Here is a 19,980-nt window from a genome sequence, read left to right on the forward strand (position 1 = left end):
TGAAATGATAAGGCCAACAACTTGGAAAGGTGTTGAAGAAAAATAAATTTATGGTATACAGTAATAAATGTGAATATTCTCTGCAAGTGGTTCCCTCTTGAAGATTACTCATATTCACCACTAACTCATCTGAATAAGCATAAATTTTTTTCTCATAACACTGTTTACAAACCTGAGGTTTACATTCATCAACTGGCATAATTTGAAGTAAATTTTTAGACAGGCAGAATAGCCTCCTCTTTTTCTGAACCATTTCATTCTTTTCAAACTAATTAAATAATTTTCACACCTACCATACCAATAACATTCTTCCACCCATTTCCCCGGGGGGAGGACTCTGCAAAATCCGTAACACAGAGCAGTCAACTGTCATCAAGCATTAACTAAGACAGAAAACAAATCTGACTGGCACCTCTTTCTTCAGGAGTGTCTTAACTGAGTAATCCCAGTCCTGTGAACAACCTCAGGAGCTACCATTTTATTTTCCTCAACACTAATAGAACTGTTTATCTGTTTAACTGGCAGATACAGCACTGAGCTTTGTTACTTTTCAAATCACTCTGGTTTAGACTGTATTCAACATAAATTATTTTTGTTTGTTTAAATGGTATTAAAACTACAGTATTTTCCTCAATGTCACTTAGCAAACATTTCTGCATCTCCTTGACACTCCTGGCTTTCACTTCCTGATCTGCTTTGTTTCCAAAACAAGGTACAAAATGCCTCATTGTTTACTGAAATTCTTGTCAAATACCACTGACGGTATAATTGATATAAACAACATAGGTTGAAAGTGTTTAAGTGTGCCTCTTGCAACAGGTTTTATGAACTAGTACATACTTCTAATCTGTTTTTTGCTGTATGGCACTGTAAACATAGCAAGAGAATAAAATACACAGAAATTTAATAAATTATTTCACTTAATGGTAATGGAATTGAATAAAAATACACAGCTGACTGGGATTATTTCTCCTGGGATGCTATGAGTTTAAAGATGCTTCAAATGTTAGTTCAAAAGTAGTATTTGTAACAATTATTTTAGCTGAATGGATTTTCTCATCTATCAAAGTCACTCATTATTTCTGTATCATATGACACCAAAACCCTCTAGGAAGTCATATTCCAATCACTCAACAGCAGTCTTCCAGAAAGACTGTTTAAGAATCCATTTCATTGTGCTGCTGCAGCTTTCTGTATTATAAAGTTCTTCCAAATTCCAGTATGTTCTTGTCCATGCAATCAGGCAAGATGGAATGGCAAAAGGCAGAGGTAAGCAGAAGTTTGGCTTCAGCCCCACAGTGTGCCTGGTGAAACAGATACATTCTGTATTGTTCCATCCCTTTTGCAGGGGGTCCATGGCACAATATATTAATCCTCCTCCTGGTAGACTGAAAGCTCGTAATCTAGCCCTGAGGTTACAAAGATCAAAGAGAAGCAGATACTGAAAGACCGACTAGAGAGAACTCAGGTTCTGTAATTGCGCTAAACTTGGCTTTCCTATGTACCTACATATCATTTTTACTCTAAATCATACTGTGTTTGTTCATAAATTTATACATATTGTTAAAATCAATCAGAGAAATAGAAACTGTTCATTTTCTGTCATCCCCTGCATTTCTTAAATACCTAAGAATAGTTTGGACCTTCCTATTAGTCTATCTAACCACAATTTGCATGAAGCAAGCCATAGTATCAACTTTTATCCTAGAAGTGTCATAGTTTCTGAAAAATAACTTAAAATTAATACATGGTCTCCAAAAGTCAAAACTCCAAAACACCTTTGTCCTCTTATATTTGAGAAACTGAAATTCACTTTACAGCAAACTGAATTCATAGCATATTCATTTCAATTTAAAGCAAATGAGTATTCTTGTGTTAATCACAAAATTAACAGGAACTTCTCACAACACAGACAAAACACACTGAGTACATCTGATTTTCACTGGTAAGACTTCAAGTGCATTTTCCCTTAAAACATAAAAAAGTAAGAAAAATCCAGGCCTGTTTATTTGGCTTTTGCACAGAAATGGTCCTCATGGTTACTCCAGCTGAAGTGGAGGAATAGCTTTTAAATTTTCCCTTTAAATTAGAACCTGAGTTAAATTTACTATCCTAGTTCATTGCTGCTAGGGTACACATCATGAGACATTGCTCCTTGTACAGACAGAAACCAGATGAAGACAGTTTAAGAGTGCAGAAACAAGCACAGGGTAGCCATATCGTCAGGAAATGGCCTTTCCAAGGCCATTCTGCAAAAGCACTTAACACAAATTTTCTTCTCTGCCTACATTCCTTCAGCTAATATTAACTTTCAACATGAATGCTAGTGATTAAGCTTCCACAGTCCTGCTCACCGGTGATTGTTTCATAAGGAGCATGACTAATGCAATTACAACTAATACCTACAATTTAGAGAAGCTGGCCATACAGACAAATACCACACCACAATTGCAAACACTGAATATATCTACCAACACCATTAAAGGGCAAGTGGAGAAAAAAATAGTGGAAACTCTCTGAAACAGCCACTAATCTCAACAGATTGTCAAACTTTGTTTTTCTTTCAGAAGCTGATAGTATACACTAGTTGACACAAATTTTTAGAAACACAAAATTCAGTTTCATATGTTCCAAGACAATTTGAATGAAAAGGAGAGTGGTAGCTAATTTGTCACAGTCAGAATTTTATCTAAACAGGAACAGCAATTTACACAGTGCATTAGCATTTGAAAGAGAAGGCCTGATTCCCAGGAGTGCAATTCTGGGTTTGAACTGGTATAAATTCAGTGAAATCACCAGATTAACAGAATAGTTACTGTAATTCAACAAATTTAACCTTGAATCATGTAATGCAAGTATAAAATTATTTTGAATTTATGTATATGTTGTCTTTAAAATACTACTGAATGTTCTTCTACAAAGTGAATATATGCTTTTACAAAAGAAAACTGGAACATAAATTGGACCATGCATTCTTATTTTCTATCTACCTTAGAAAGTTACTATTTTAAGCATTGCATTGCCTTTCAGCAAAGTATTTATAACACAAATTCAAGCATAATGCTAATAGATAGACACAGAATCGCCCTGAAGGCAACAACTCAAACCCGCACTGCAGAATGCGACTTAGGATGTCCAGGGTTGTACTGGGCATCACAATAAGGTACAGTAGAGAGGACACTAAAGGGTACAATATACTCTTATGGGACAAAACTGAGTGTCAGCAGTAGGAAGCTGAAGTTGCCAAGGACACCAGGATGTCTGATTTGCCATGAGGAACAAAGCTTCTGTAGTGCAACAGAAAATCCTAGCTTTTGCTTACAGTTAAGTCAGATGAGACTGAATACTACTACCTCATATCCTGCCCACCTGTATACTGGCTCCCTGTAAACCAGTTATAGTCAGATGAGTACAAAGACCAGTTCATGTGCTGCTCATGCCCCCTCCTCAGGACACAATACACACATGAAGGAAAATGCAAGTCTTCCAACACTTCCTCCACTGTCCCCCAGTAACTCTGGAAATAATCTGCTTCTGCACAACAGTAGTGTGAATTAACAGATACAAAAATCCTACAATTCCTGGATTACCTCCGAAAAGCGGTGGGAGGTGAAATAATGCTCCTATCCCAATCCCAGCAGTCCCACCTCATCTCAGTGGTTCCTGTCCAGTTCCAGGGATTTCACCATGCTCCACAGGCTCATCACAGATGTACTCATTGTGGTCCTGGACAAGGACACACACTGTCTTTTCAAACACAAGAAACATTGTACTATAACTCTGTCTCTCACCTGCCTCACTGCAACATCAGCCATCTTACCATGAACTGCAAAGTAATGACTTATCTTCCATTTTGTTTCTCCTGCTGAGCTGTGAGGCATTACCTTCAACTCATCTAACATCATTATTGTTAAGGATCCATAAAGCATTTCATCATAAAGTGGAAAAGCTATTCTACAAGGAAACCGTATAAAGATAATATTTACATTTGAGGCTTTAATTTGCCTATAATCTGTTATATATTCATTTTTTTTATGCTTATCTACTAAGTTGCCTGTCTTTCCGCTGTAATAGGAAACAAAAAAGCAAGAGCCACAGAAAAATTATTCCTGTTCTCCATAATGGAATAAAGTGAAAGTAACTAACTTAAATCAATACAGTTATAGTACTGTATAAATTTTAGATTAGACTATTGCATCTGTTGATTATTTGTAGCTTCAAGAGTTAAACAGTGGAATAAAACCCTTCACTCTGCAGCCTTAGAACGTAGTCTTTGGTTTTGCAATAGCTTGATTTTAACTTATTAGAAGTACAGTTTTAAAAACAGGAATTAATTTGTATTAGTATTCAGAAGATGCAAACAATTATTCACATGTAAAAAGCATAGCATTCTGTGTATAAGCACTTGTAAATCTAGTGGGAAAAGTTCACAACTACAAAAATGTGTTAAAATAAATTTTCGCTGTTCACACAAAAGCGAAGTAAATTCTCCAAAACATATATAAATACTTATTAGAGTATTTCTCAAAACAAGAATGCAAAATCCTACACAATTTCTATAAATCCATCAAACCAGGAAAAGAAACCTAAGTTTTTTTCTGAGACATGTCATGCATCTCTCAAATTTGCTTTCCAAAATTTTTCAGAATTACCTGTCAATGATCACATCATACAACTTGCTGAGTAGTAAGTTCAATTACACAGCAATTTTGTAATGCTGCAAAAAAACAAGTGTACCAGCCCAACATGAATTGCACATTATTCAGGTTATAGACTCAATGTCACAGTTAAGAAACTTTTTGGAAAGTTGCTAAATGCTGGAACCCTGGGTTAAGAGAATTTTAGTCTTTCAGTGCTGACAGGCAGTGATCCTCAAAAGCACACTGCACTTGACCTGAGGCCTTGGGAAAGGCTTCCCAAATTATGTGATAGCATTGAGATTGTTGCTGTGTAATTAAAACAGAAGTTTGTTGTATCACTGGGTGGAATATGTAGAGATGTAGACATGTAACAAGATGTAGGATTTTGGGTGTAGGTTAGTTCTTCTTTCTTCTTCCTTCCTCTTCACAAGCCTGGGTGATCTGGTATTGGTTCAAAAAAAACCCGCAGTGTGGAACACAAATGATTAGTTATTGGATTATAAGTAAAAATAAATTAGTTAGCATTCCATAATTGGGTAGTTTGGGCTTTAAAAGACCTTGGAAGGTAGAACTCTGGGGCCATTTTCACCTTGTTAACTTAGAGGCACATTCTTTGCAGCTGCACTATAGATAAGAAATAATAAACATCTGAGTCCAAAGAAAAACTCTGCATCTCCTGCATTTCAGTCTGAACTTTGAGTGAAAGAACCAAAAGACAGAGGCAGAGAAAGAAAAAAGGACACAACAGAAAATTGAATAGCTAAACCAATTATAATTCATTATGTCTCTTTTCCCACATCACAAAAACAATTCTCAGAACTTTTTGACCAAGTTTATACCAAATACAATCTAGCCTCTTGCTACCTTCAGAAATGCATTACTTTCCTATTTCACATTCTCAGAAATTGCTGGTGATGGTGATACTGGAGTGCATCCAAAATCTATAGACTGCCCAGAAAGTGTGCTCATTCAACCAGTCTAATTTCCTTACCAATTTTTACAGATTTATATACCATTATAATAAAACTTGAACAATAAGGTATTATTGTATGCCAGCAGTCTAATGGATCTTTCACAGATACAAAGAGGCAGTAAGCACTACTATTTAAAACCTTGATTTGAACAGGTAGACAAGCAGAAAAGAATTGTCAGAAGATGTAAAGAGAGAAAGGTATAAAGAAGAGAAATCACTAGGAAAAAATGCTGGAAACTAGTCAGGAGTTTAGTCATTTATAATGCCAGACAACGTTGATAGAAGAAAAGTAACACATGTCTTCTTTGCAGAACAGATTTTCAATAGAAAACAGCATCTCTTAGGAATTACTAGGGCTAGAGTCTAAACCTCTATTCTTTTAGATACAGGTGGACATTAAATGGGCTCTCAAGACACATGCTAGCCCAGTTATCTCCAAATGTCTATTGTTCAAGAAGTATGGATTTTCAAAAGCAGAGGCAAATGTATTAACATAACAGATACTGAGAAGCTGACTGAGTGTCACATCTGCAGACACACAATTCCTGCACCAGTGACAGTCAGTAGTCATGGACAAAGTCATAAGGGACAAGTTCATGAAAACAAGATTTTGTTCTTAAAACAACATCCAGAGCACTGACACTCACAGGTCTCAAAAGTGAGTTACCGTTTCTAACCTGCACATGCAAAAAGTCCTACCAAGATAATGGCACATTATGGTTTTCTACTAATAGTGCCTTTAGCTGGCCTGGAGGAAATAATTTTTGAAAAACTGTCCAGCTAAATCCCATTTGTTCTGCATCTCAAAGGAGGATAAAGTAAATCTGTTCTGTCTCTCATTTGTCTAATAATACCTAATTGTCTTGGGACAATCTGTATTCAGTCTGACTCCTTCACCTGTAATTTACCCCAATTAGTTCACCTTGTCTCAGGTAATTACTAAGATTAGAAATGCCTGTACAGTTTCGAACCCCTGCCAGATACCTAGGCCAGGAAGGATCATGCAAAACCTCAGTAAGTCCATGGCAGATAGACTGGCAGCTTTATACACAAAGTGTATAGAGCATATGTGTATACAGTACGCATATACAATAGCATGTGGATCATGGGATGTCATAACTTCTATTTCATAATTTTGTAGGATATTTTTTGTAGGAAGTGAGCAGTTGTTGTCTAGGAGAGTAGACGTTTGCAAAGAGGTCCCTCACTGAAAAAAGTTGTGGGTTATTGTCAGGGGTTTATTTCATTAACAGATTCTTAAATGACATTGCTGTCACATTGGCAGGTTTTTCTTCAAATACTAGTAATAAAAATGTGGGGGTTTTTTTTATTTTTGCCTTTTTTCTGTTTTTTAACAAAGAAAGCAGGGGACAAAAATTTTAGATGCTATGAAATCTAGGTGAACACAGTTAGAAATTGTAGCCTTTGTAATAATTTCATTGAAGTAATTTGGTTGTCAGAGTTCCCAATAGCCCTGTTCCTCCCTCTCCTGACAGTGGCAAATTTAAAGTATTGATGGACACACAAAGACAGAGTTTAATCTCCTCTTTTTCTCTTCACACTGAGGGCTTTCTTGGGTCCACTGCTGGAGGAAGGTACTTGCAATAAGTATCAACAAAATTCTGTTAAGGATTCAGGTATCACTGTTGATATGTTAAAAAATTCACTGCTTGGTGGTGCTTTTCTCATGCTTGAATTTATCTGAAGATGAGGTGGCATCCACTTAAAAAAACTGGTAGACAAAAAAAAATCGAGGAAAATGTTGGAGGGAGCAACGTGATGCATGCAAAAATGAACTGAAATTATCTCTGAACAGAGAGGTCTAGCTGGAGCTCAGGAAAGAAAGGAGAGTTTATCACCATAATGAGAAGAGGCAGCCAGCTCCAGAGGACTACAAGGATGTTTTGAGGTTATGCAGGGAGAAAATTAGCAGGGCCAAAGCCCAGCTAGAATTTAATCTGTCTACTGCCATAAAAGACAATGAAAAATGTTTCTATAAACATTCACACCAAAAGGAGGGCTAAAAACACTCTCCATCCTTAACTGGATGCTGTGAGGAAGCATAATGACAAAGAATGAGGAAAGGGCTGATGTACTTACTGCCTTCCTTGCCTCAGTCTTTAATACCGATTGTTCTGTGAGAACCAGTCCCCTGAGCTAGAAGACAGGTATAGGGAGCAGAATGAAGCCCCCATAATCCAAGAGGAAATGGTCAGCAACCTGCTACACCACTTAAACACACACAAGTCTATGGGACTGGGTGAGATCCACCCATGGGCAATGAGGGTGCTGGCGGAAGAGCTTGCTGAGCCACGTTGCATGATTTACCAGCAGTTCTGGCTAACCTGGGAGGTCCCAGTTGAATGGAGGTTGACAAATGTCACACCCATCCTCAAGATGGGTCAAAACGTGAACTCAGGGAACTACAGGCCTGTCAGCCCGAGTACCAGAGAAAGAGGCACTTTCCCTCAGTGCCAAGGAAAGTCATGGAGCACATCATCCCAGGTGTCATCAAACAGCATGTGCAGGACAATGATGCAATGAGGCCCAGCCAGCAGGGGTTTTTGAAAGGCAGGTGCTGCTCGACCAACAGGATCTCTTTCTGTGACAAGGTGACAAGCTTAGTGGATAAGGAAAAGGTTATATATGTTGTCTATCTGGACTTTGGTAAAGCCTTTGATGGCATTTTACACAATATTCCCCTGGAAAAACTGGCCTTCCACAGCTTGGACAGCTTACACTGTTCACCAGGTAAAAAACCATCTGGAACGCTGGGCCCAGAGGGTGGTAGTGGTAAGCTGGTCATCAGCGATTGTAGAGAAATGGCTGAGTGAACAGGGACATGTATATGTGCACAATCCAAGCTATATTAGTGAACTGTCCTTGACTAGGGAAAAAAGAGAGGAGCAATGCTGATGTGGCAAGCCGACAGGATGTTGCGGAGGGGGATGCTGACCATAGAAAGAGAAAGACTTACGTTAGTCGTGTGCATATTAATCTGTAACCAATCGCTTGCTATTAAAGGCCGCGTGAACAGTAGCTGTAACCCAATAGTATGGAGCTTGCTTATGCGTGCTTGAGGAATTAGGGTATAACCATGGGACTGACAAAAGAATAAACGGAGTTCCATCATATCTCTGTGAGAAGCGTGGTTCATCCCGGCAGATCTCTGGCTATTTCTGGCGTCCGAACAGGGACCATTCCTCAGAGGAAGATACGCTCACTGATCACCAAAAGAAGGGTGACGACGACGAGCGACAGAGATACTGCAGGCGGAAAGTGTCGACCGCGAGTCAAAGGATGTCGGTCAGGCCGGTAAGAAGGGTCGCTAGCTTCCCTCCGTGATACCCTGCTAGCATGGATTTAGAGTTTGCGGCAGCACAGAAATTACTCCTCAGTATCCTTGCTAAGCGAGGGGAGGAGGTCAAGGAAAAGGATCTAAATAAGCTCGTTTTATGGGCATGGGAGCATGGACATTTGCGAGTCCCCCCCTCCTCTTTGATGCAGCCGAGTGGAGGGAAGTAGGGGATCACCTGTGGGACTGTACTATCCAGGGAAAAGGGAAAGAAATTACAAACTTAGGGCCCACCTGTAGAACTGTTATAAATACCTTGAAAAATATGCAAGCCGAGTCGAAAGTAGCCGCGGCTGTGACGGAGGCAATTGCAACACCGGCTGGGATTGTCGCTCCTGCCCGAACTACACAGCGCAGGGGGCTGAGTGGACTGTTTAAAAGCCCGAGCAGGATTAAAGAGCAGAAAGCAGAAAAGCACTTTGAGACTGTCAGTGAGCTCCTGCGGGAGCAGGAGAAAGAGCTCTTGCAATCAGAGCCAAAAGAGGAAGTTACCGCCACCGTGCCTCAGAGCAAACTGAAGGCAAATGCGGAAGTTACAGTCGACCAGTCAATGGGCGGAGCAACAGGCGGTCCTTCTTGTCAACCATGCCTCTACCCTGCTTGCCTGCCCCCTCCACCTCTGCTGCCAGCAGAGATTCATCCCGGACCACACACTGTTTCTCTGCCAGAGCCACAGACTGTTTTTCAGCCAGAGCCACAGATGATGACATACCAATGACAGAGGCAACAAATGAGCTACGTGCTCATCCCCCAGGATCTTGCATGAACCCACAAGCATTGGAAAGATGGGCTCATCAAGTAGAAGAGGCAATGCATCAAATGAAACAACACTTTGATTGTGCTCTGTCTTCTATGGAAGAAAAGCTCAATCGAAAGCAGGAGCCACAACAGGGTCCCACTGAGTCCCGAAAGGGTGTGGCCCAGACGGCCCTGCAACTACAGGAATGGGCTCAGGTCGAGCCCTCCGCTCCAACCCCCGTAGTAACACATAACAGCCATATTAGGTTACAAGCCACCCCAGGGGTACAAATTTGTTACAAAGACCCATGGATGGGACAATGTGGGGGGGCAGCTCCATTGTTATTTAACAGTTGAGGTTATAGCTGTGTTTCTACAGATACCGGACCAATATGGGTTCCTTGCAGATGGACCAAGCCTGCTCCCAGTCCCACTGTCGACAAAAGCGGCTCCAGCGAGTGCGTGACCGACTGAGCCAGGACGTAGCACATACAGCAGATCTTCCCAACCTTTGGGAAGTGAATCTTCACTTGGTGGCCGATGACCTCATATTTGGACAACCACTCGGAGTCTGGGAACAGTCCCCGAGTGTGCATGCTAATTGCTGCAGGAATTGTTTACACTGTTATAATAGCTCGTGCTTGCGCTTGTGCTGTGGGGGCTGTGGGGAAGAGCTTACTAGGGGAAGTTGGAATGTAGATGAGCAAGGTAGTTTATGCCGAGAATGTTATCAAGTGCCTGAGACAAGAAGTTTTAGGCAGTGTGCATCTATCGTGCTCGGAATTCCACCACAACAGATTAGAGTTAGCTCATTTAGGGATCCACATGAGTTTTTACTAAGCTTGGAAGTGTGGGCAGGGAAGGAAGCCATCAGACGTCTCAAGTGAGTAAAAAGACCACTGTAACCCAGGCATGGTGCCCTACATGTGGCTCCTTCTCTCAAGTACTTTCACCCTAAGTAAAGCTGTGGTAACTTCAGTGTCAGAAAGAGAAAACATGTAGGTAACATGGGCTCACCAGGAGAACGAGAAGGATTTCTGTCTGGCCATGGGGTTGGCAGCAGATCCATTTCACACATGTCTAATTGGCGTGCCATGGATCTCACTCGAGGACACGTTTCAAAAATGGGTGACAGATATAGGGAAAATCAATGAGGAAGTGGAGCAACAAATGCAAAATAAAAGAAACCAGGGTGAGTGCTTAGGTTGTTGGTCTAGTTATCGGCACTCCTTGCAGCAAACCCGTATTATTGCCAATTTAACAAAAAATGCAACCTTGCCTCTTCAAGAGCTACAGCTTTATGGGTCCCTTTTTCCCAGTACGCTTGTTAACGTAACACCCTGGACCACTGTTCCAATGTGGTGCCTCCAATGCAATATGCCAACGGGTCTGGGGTTTTCTTCTTTGGAGATCCTTGGGAGGACTATCAGGCAAGACAGGGCATGGCCTCCTTTCCATGGAAACAGAACGTATCAGGACACTCCATCGGAGGCTGGAACGTGCTGGCCACATTGGGAGGAGCTGAGTCTATTGACACAACTGGAGGAAAGATTTTACCTCCTGGAGTGTTTTTGATATGCGGAGATAGAGCATGGAATGGGATTCCGCATAGTCCAGTTGGGGGTCCTTGCTACCTGGGAAAGCTAACTATGTTTGCCCCTTCTATACGAGCATGGAAAAACATTACGGCATCAGAAAGTTGCAAACATAGGATGCGAAATAGACACCAGCGTAGTGTTTCCACATTTGATAAAGATTGTAATGATAAGGTAAACATTATGAGTTTGAGTGCATTTATACCATTAGCTATTTTTAACCCAGGGGGTGCTGCAGCTCATGGCTATAACAATCTGAAAAAGTTGGCCTGTTGGTCAGAAAAGGAATTTAACAGGACTTCCCATGTATTAAATGAGCTTTTAACTGATGTAGATAGCATTAGGCATGCTGTACTACAAAATCGAGCTGCGATTGATTTTTTATTGCTAGCTCACAGCCATGGTTGCAAGGAGTTTGAAGGTATGTGTTGTATGAACCTATCAGACCATTCCCAGAGTATCCATCGACAGCTCTCAGAACTGCAAGATGCTTTTCAAAAGATACAGATCCATACAGACAGCTTCTCTGAGTGGCTGTCCTCGCTCAGTCTGACAGGATGGTTAGGAAACCTGGTTCAAGAAGGATTACATCTGCTAGCTACACTAGTAATTGTGGCAATAATAATTTGTTGTGGTTTTGGGTGCATACGGAAAGCTTTAGAGAAAGTTGTTCATCAGGCTTGGCTTGTGCAAGAAGAAAAAGGGGGAATTGTAGAGAAATGGCTGAGTGAACAGGGACATGTATATGTGCACAATCCAAGCTATATTAGTGAACTGTCCTTGACTAGGGAAAAAAGAGGGGAGCAATGCTGATGTGGCAAGCCGACAGGATGTTGCGGAGGGGGATGCTGACCATAGAAAGAGAAAGACTTACGTTAGTCGCATGCATATTAATCTGTAACCAATCGCTTGCTATTAAAGGCTGCGTGAACAGTAGCTGTAACCCAATAGTATGGAGCTTGCTTATGCGTGCTTGGGGAATTAGGGTATAACTATGGGACTGACAATAGAATAAACGGAGTTCCATCATATCTCTATGAGAAGCGTGGTTCATCCCGGCAGATCTCTGGCTATTGGTGATGGTCCCCAGAGCTCAGTACTGGGGCCAGTTTTGTTTAGTATTTTCACTGATGACCTGGACAACAGGATCAAATGAATTGTTCATCATTTTGCAGAGGATACCAAGTTGGGTGAGAGTGCTGATCTGCTGGAGGGTAGGAAGGCTCTGCAGAGGGGTCTGGACAGCCTGGATTGATGGGCCAAAGCCAGTGGTGTGAGGTTCAACAATGGCAAGTTCTGGATCCTGCCCCTGAGTCACAACAACCCCAGGCAGCATTCCAGGTTGGTAGAAGGCCAATGGCATCCTGGCCTGTATCAGCAATAGTCTGGCCAGCAGGACCAGAGCAGGGATTGTTCCCCTTTACTTGGCACTGGTGAGGCCACACCTTGAATCCTGTGTTCAGATTTAGGCCCCTCACTCCAAGGAGGACACTGAGGTGCTGGAGCATGTCCAGAGAAGAGCAATGGGGCTGGGGAAGGCTCTGGAGCACAAGTCCAAAGAGGAGCGGCTCATGGAGTTGAGGTTGTTTAGGCTGGAGAAAACGAGGCTCAGGGGGACCTTGTCACTCCCTACAACTGCCTGAAAGGAGGGTGTAGCCAGGTGGGGGTTGGCCTCTTCTCCCAGACAGCCAGGGACAGGATGTAAGAAAATGGCCTCAGGTTGCCCTAGAGGAGATTTAGATTGGAAATGAGGAAAAATTTCATCAAGAGGGTTATCAAGCACTGGAACAGGCTGCCCAGGGAAGAAGTTGAGTCAACAGCCCTTGCTGCAGTCAAAAACCATGCAGAGGTGGCACTTACGGACATGGTTTAGTGGTGGCCTCGGCAGTGTTAGATTAATGGTTGAACTCAATGATTTTAAAGATCTTTCTTGCCTATATGATTGTGTGAAAAATAATTTCTCATTCCTGCTTTGACAGCTGTAATCTGAATGTTTTAACCTGAACTAATATGTATTTTTTAAAGAGGATGCTTTTTGGATTTTATCAGAACCTCAGAAAATTACCAAATAGTGGTTCTGCAAAAAATCCTCATGAACTCCTGAATACAGGATGAATTGTCCTTCCAAACACATCTCATTTCATCAACATTTAAGATGCTCTTGCTTTTAAGGAATAAATACAGCAGCATTCTATAAGCTACCACATTAACCCAATGTTATTTGATTTATAGATTTTAATAAGCAAAGTTCATTTTGGGTTGTGGACATGACTACCAACAGACCAACTTCACCTTCTCAGTGGATAACACCAACATTTATACACTTAAAGGTAAACTAAAACACAGTGTGGTTATGTTGGCATGTCATTTTTCTTTGCCTAGTTCTCTTGATAACCACAAGGTGAAACCATGACATCAAAGAATTCTCTGTAAACTCATCACTGAAGGAACAGGGCACTTAATGGGGCAAGTGCCTGGAAGGATGTTTACCACTTCAGGAGGTGTATGCTCAGCTCTCCTGTAATCAGACCTCTCGACAGACTCAAAGCATGCTTCACTCTGCAATTATCTGGTTTCAGTGATTTGCAATCAATATAATATGGTGGCATCTATCTCCCCCCAAACACGTATACTGCAAAGCATCCTGTTCTGTTGGGATTTTAATAAGGTAATATGGGAACAACTTCATCCAAATCTTATACGTATATGTATATAAGGCATATTGGCAGCCACAATATATACAGAAACAAATAAAACTTCTAGCTATATACCAAGAGTATTAATTTCTAGCAAAATGCTAAGATATGCCAGTGCAGATATATCCATTAGGTATCAACGGGGGGGGGGGAGGGGGGAAGGAACTGTGGGACACCCTCCCTAAATGATCAGACCAAAGTACTGAAAAATTTCCTGATGCATAACCTGTGAACTGACATCTGGCCTACTGGGTTGAACAGTACTGTTCTTGGTGCTGAGCTAGGGGCTGTTTGACAAGTTACAGAGCATTAATACTTCAAGAAGTGGCAAGTGGCACACATACATGCTGTCTGCTGGTATCAGTTACTCAGGACTGCAGTATGTGCACTCCCTAGCTGTGTGCACGCATCGTTAAACTAACTGCTGAAGTTGTCATCTCATGTCCTTTAAGATACCATGTACTGTCCCCCCTACTATAGTCTTCCCATGAATTACAAGAGGCATTTGTCCTGCTGCTGCTTCCAGGACGAGATTGTACCCATATACTCTTTTACAGCTCTTACATCTTCTAGGTTGAAGGAAAACAGATTGGTTAGCATATTGAACAGCTAACTCATAGGTTTAAACCCTGTAATTGAGGAGTGATTAGTCTAAGAAATCATGTATTACACCCAAGCAATAAATACTGTTGAAATTAAAAAATCTAAATATGTATCTATAGCTAACACACTTAAAAAGTCCCAAGCTAATGTATTTAGTAAATGCTAACACAGACCAAGAGAAATACATATGAGAAGAGAACAATGTATACCCTGATTTGGTTGCTATTGAATGCAAACAGAGTTTCACAAAGCTTCAAGACTGAACTTTCCCTGCTCCCTATTTTCCTCCTTAAAAATAAATCCCTGTGTCTGAACATTGGAATTCTGGTCTATTGTGAGCTGAGCTGAAATTATGTAGTGGATTCAGCACGTACTAGAAGAGCAAAAAGCTCCTGCTATCTTTGTGAGCTGGTTGAAAAGTGAAAACAGATTAGAAAAATAAGTTCTTCAATAGGCAGCAACATTGCTTTCACACCAGATTTGATAAATAAGTCCTCCCAGCGGCACTAACACCTGATACGCACATTGCATGGATTAGTAAGTTTTAGTCTGAGAAGAAGAAAAAACACTTTTTTTTCAGTTCCAGTAACTGCTGCAGGTATATTATCTAATGAAAACACAAGAAGATTTCTCTAAGGAATGTGAAATTGGTTTGGTGTTTCCATCAAACAATTAAATGTTGTTCATCCACTATCTGAGAAGCACTGAGGCATATCCAGACCTGATTACACTTATTCTTAGCTCCAGATCAGACTCCCCCACTAGGACAACAAGCAGTTCCTCATCTTAGCCTTACCAGATCCTTGATACAGGCATTTACAAAAGGGGTTTCTAATAACAATACAGCCACATTTACTTAGTATCTTGATCATCCTAAATCAAAATGTCTTTGATCATTAATGGAGCCCTTTGGAGTGTTTCTCATTAAAGGATAAATTTTCAAAGACGCATAAGAGAGATTTGCTGACTGACTTCTATTCAGACCACTGGGAGGTAAACAGCTCAATCCCCACACACTGATCTGAAATGCAGATCTTTCAAATACCGTCTTTTCAAAAGGTGCCAGACTTTTCAGTAACTAAGAAGCTTCTAAGAACAACAGTATTGTTTCCACTGACATATCCATCAGTTAATGCTACTTTCAGGAAAATATTAGGTGTGCAGAAAGCAGAAGAGCTCAGAGACTTTCATGGGAGAAAAATATGGAGCCCTCCTAGGAGTTGTATCTCTTGAGCTGCAAAGCCAGTATTCTCTGGCACCACTGTGTAAGACAGGCTCTTCCCCTCTACATAAAGAAAAGGACTAAATTAAAAGTGGTCTTGCAACAAACAGCACTTTTGCATATCAGTGTTCCCTGGAGGCTCTAACTTTTAGAGATTATTAGTAGGCAGTTCTCCAAAAGTACTGGCTTAGCACAAAAAAGACTCAGAGGATCATGAAGGTAAACAAGGATTACAGTCACATCATGAGAGAGATGTCAAAGGGCACTCAATAAACACCACAAAGCTTAACATCCAATGTGTTCATTGCAAACATGGAGGGAAACAGAATCTTTCTCCAATTGCGAGTTTTGTTCATATGTGCCAAATGCACAGTGGGGTCCTCAACAGTTATGAGAGACATGGTAGTTTATGTAAGTGCATAAGGGAAATCAAAATCTCAGCTCCTTTTTGAAAATATAATAAACTATACTACATATAGATAAACTACTATCTTCTCCCTGATGATTTTTATCATTAATAATGTAGTCTCACAAACTAAATATCAGGAAGTGTAAATAAGTTGTTAGAACAGATTCTTGAGAGCTATTCTTCACTTTACAGCAGAAGTTTTCTATTCTGCAAGGAATTTTTACAAGTTATCTCTAAGTGACAGAGAAGGATATATGGAATTCCCTCATTCATATCCTTTATTAAATACATATTTCTTATTTAATTAAAAGATTTTCTAAGATTACTCTTGATTCATTTGGCGAAATGGCAAAGACTAATTAGAACAACCAAGGTTTGGAAACCCATTAGAAAATAATCATTCTCAGCAGTTAAAGTAGGAAACATGAACTGAATATTAAGATGTTATTTCCTCAAGGTCATAAGAATTAGTTCAAGAGGTTCCAACTCTCTAATTTACAAAAGAAGAACAATCAAATCCTGCAAAAAAACCCACCGAAAAACCAAAACCCAAGAAAACAAACCAGAATGAATAAGAATCTGAGAAAGTACTTACTACAATGTCTTCAGGAAAAGTATCCAGACTGAAGGAGCCATCATCAAACATGACTTCATAGAAAAGCTGAGATGTCACTCCTATGACTCTGCAACTATAGTATCGTGTATTTCTATGTTTCGTGATGACTGTCTGCCCAACTGTAATGGCTTTCTCACATGCTTTAGCTCTCTTGAAAAAAGGAAGAATTTAAAAGAAAAAGTAAGTTTAAAATACCAGCTTACTCATAAAAAATTTATTAGTGTAAAAACAGGGTTGATAACAATATAAAAACTTCAAATGAAATTAATTAAATTCAATCATGATAACATAATTTCTTTTACATATGAAATTTCTCTATTTTGTGGGAAAACAAATGACATCTGAAGAATACCAGATCACAGCATATTTTTGCAACTGATGCCTTAACGCTATTCTGCATTAGATCAATAAGACACAATTAGAAAAATTTGTAATTTTTATTTGTAGTATAATTTGTAGAATTTTCCTGAAAGACATAAGATATAATGAACCAAGAGTATGATTTTTTTTAAATGATGGGATTTTGAAGTACTGGATTTCTGTATGATTCTACATAATAGAATGAAATTTTGCCCAGTGAGATGCAGTAACTAAATGCATATCCAGTTCTTGCCAGAGCTGTCTACAGCAGTGTATCTGAGAAACTTTTTAACCCATATTGTGCGGAACTTTTGCTTTAAAGATTCAAACAGCACTGATCACTCTTCGTCAGTTATTTACATAGTATATCAGTAACAATATTTTTTTTTTTCACTTTCCATTTGTAATTCTCCAGAGCTAATTATATCAATCAGAAGACTAGCAGGGTTGTTAAACTAAGTCAAAATTCTACATCAATTCTACATCTACTTGATGGCTTCTATAAATATAAAAAGAATGGAACCTTATAGGAAGGCAATCACTAAGAAGCTCACACTATGCAGAGTTCCCAACTACTGTATCCCCATGAACCTTCCACTTTAAAAGGAACCTTCTTCACCAGGAAATATAAAATCAGTATCTTCTCATCCTAGTAACACAAGTGTCTAGAAGGCACTTCTTTCCTATGAGCTTGACTATTCAGTATCTCACAATGGTCCATTTTTTTTTTGCAAAGGTGAGCTATTCCAAGTTTGGCTACATCTGAACAGTTGAACATTTCTAGTTATGTAAGATACATGTGCACTGGAATATCTAAGGATGAAATATTTTTTTATTAGAAATGTTTATATAAACTGTAAGAGAATACTTTTATACACAGTCCACACTAAAGTAATCATCAAATTTCCTAGCACTGCTTTTGAAATGTTCAAAAGCAGTGAATTCTTCAGTCAATATGTCATAAAATTGTCTTATGAAAATCTGGAAAATCCTACATCTGTAGGATTTTTATCAGTAGAGTTGAAGAGAATAAAGAACAGCATCAGTTCTTTTAGTTAGATTTCAAGTACTAGCAGTAATGTGAATGCTTCAAGGTAAGAGGAAAAACCCAGACTAAACTTGAAGACTTCTGGTTTTGCACTGACTTCTTGTCACTACTGGGCTTCTTTCTTGGACCTATTTATGGGATTTAAAACTTTTAAACCTGTCTGCTCCTGAAAACTAAGGGCATAACAAGTACAAATATTCTGTGCCATTTTTATAGGCAGTGCAGTAAATCTCTGTGTGTCAGAGCTCTGCCTGTCACAGACATTTGGAGGATTTAGTTGACGTCACCTCAGATAGTAAAACTCAATGATGTTCCTAAAGCATTTCCAAGTGTACCTAGAAATAATGTTCTGAGCATACTCACGAATTATTTAACCACTACATGTATAATAAAATTATTTCTTCCTCATTTTAACTGTCTAGAGTTAGACTAAATATAAAAATTAATTACATAAATAGCATTTGACTGTTATTATCATAGGAGCGATAAAATGTCGATAAGCATGTTTTATCCAACCTTGAAACATATGTAAACATACATGCTAATTTATTATCCTATTCAGCTTTTGGCAGGGGCAGAGGTGGATCAGATGTAAACTAGAGACTATTAATTGATTTATTTATATGAGATAACAGAAAAAGTATTATACTATAAAAAAACCCAAGGAGATATTGCTCTATTAAAAGGTTTAAATCTTCTCTGAAAGAAGGTGTAACTGTTCAGAGAAGATGGAGTGCAAATTATAGTATTTTAAGACATAATACAGATTCATTTAATGATAAAGTTTTCAGAGAAGGATGCCATTTCTCATTAGAAAAAGTAATAAAACCCAGAAATGCATTCTAGCTCAAGGAGAAGATTGTTTTTTAGTATGTTATCTTCATAGGATTCTTAATTTATTTCTCAGAAAAACATATTCACAAGTATACTCTGTAATTGATGGCGTGTGCCAGAAATCATTCCCTGACAGAAAATCTTACGAATTTATTGATGTTAAGAATGTCATTTTTGATCAGAAAGGACAGCTGTTATGTAAGGAAGTCTATCAGAGCAAAGAAACAGCTGTGGTAGTTACAAGATTATTGAAAAAGCTGTGATTTAAAAAGCATGATTTTCTTTAATGGTACCAAAGCCAAGAGTGAACTAATATAGTGGCAGAAATACAGAAAACAACCAGATACAAAGAAAAAAACTCTCATCTCCCCTTCTGTGTGCAAACTGCAAAAAGATAAAAGGGAAAATTACTTTCTCCTTAATCTTCTGTATGGCAGGAAACAAAAACCTTAAATACATAAACTATGTGAGTATGAATTCAGAATAACTATCATGAAATAGGTATTTGATGTACATCTAAATACCTAGAAACTTTCTCAGGCTACAGTTTTTAATGAGGGATCCTAAAATATCTGAGACTTATTCCATTCAGTAACATAACTCTCATGTCATCGTTTACTCCTTGGAATTCGAATTTAGACATAGAAATTATGCATGACATTTCAAAAATAATCCAGCTCATGATTTTTCAATAACATGACCTTCTGAATGCATGGCTTAGTCTTTCTGAGATGTTCAGGGGCTGGCAGTAGTTAGCAGACAGTGGCAAACAATGACACTGCGTCACTAAGTTACTCAACAGAAGGATCTACAGCTTCCATTGGACAACATCCCTTCATTCCCTGTGTCCTGCAGAGGTTAAGAACTGGCCAATAATGGTAGAAGGTAATT

The 19,980-nt window shown here is 39.3% G+C and overlaps 1 protein-coding gene across 6 annotated transcripts in view; it reads right to left on the reverse strand.

Annotated features, from left to right (window-relative positions):
- KDM4C (lysine demethylase 4C) overlaps positions 1 to 19,980 on the reverse strand; it is a 320,050-nt gene that overhangs the window by 80,277 nt on the left and 219,793 nt on the right. For all 6 annotated transcript variants that reach the window (XM_048290787.1, XM_048290783.1, XM_048290786.1 and 3 more), the window contains exon 19: positions 16,827 to 16,997. In XM_048290787.1, coding sequence (XP_048146744.1) covers positions 16,827 to 16,997 — 171 coding nt within the window. The remainder of the gene's footprint in view (positions 1 to 16,826; positions 16,998 to 19,980) is intronic.

This window comes from Corvus hawaiiensis, chromosome Z (assembly GCF_020740725.1).
Source record: "Corvus hawaiiensis isolate bCorHaw1 chromosome Z, bCorHaw1.pri.cur, whole genome shotgun sequence".
Classification (NCBI taxonomy): Eukaryota; Metazoa; Chordata; class Aves; order Passeriformes; family Corvidae; genus Corvus; species Corvus hawaiiensis.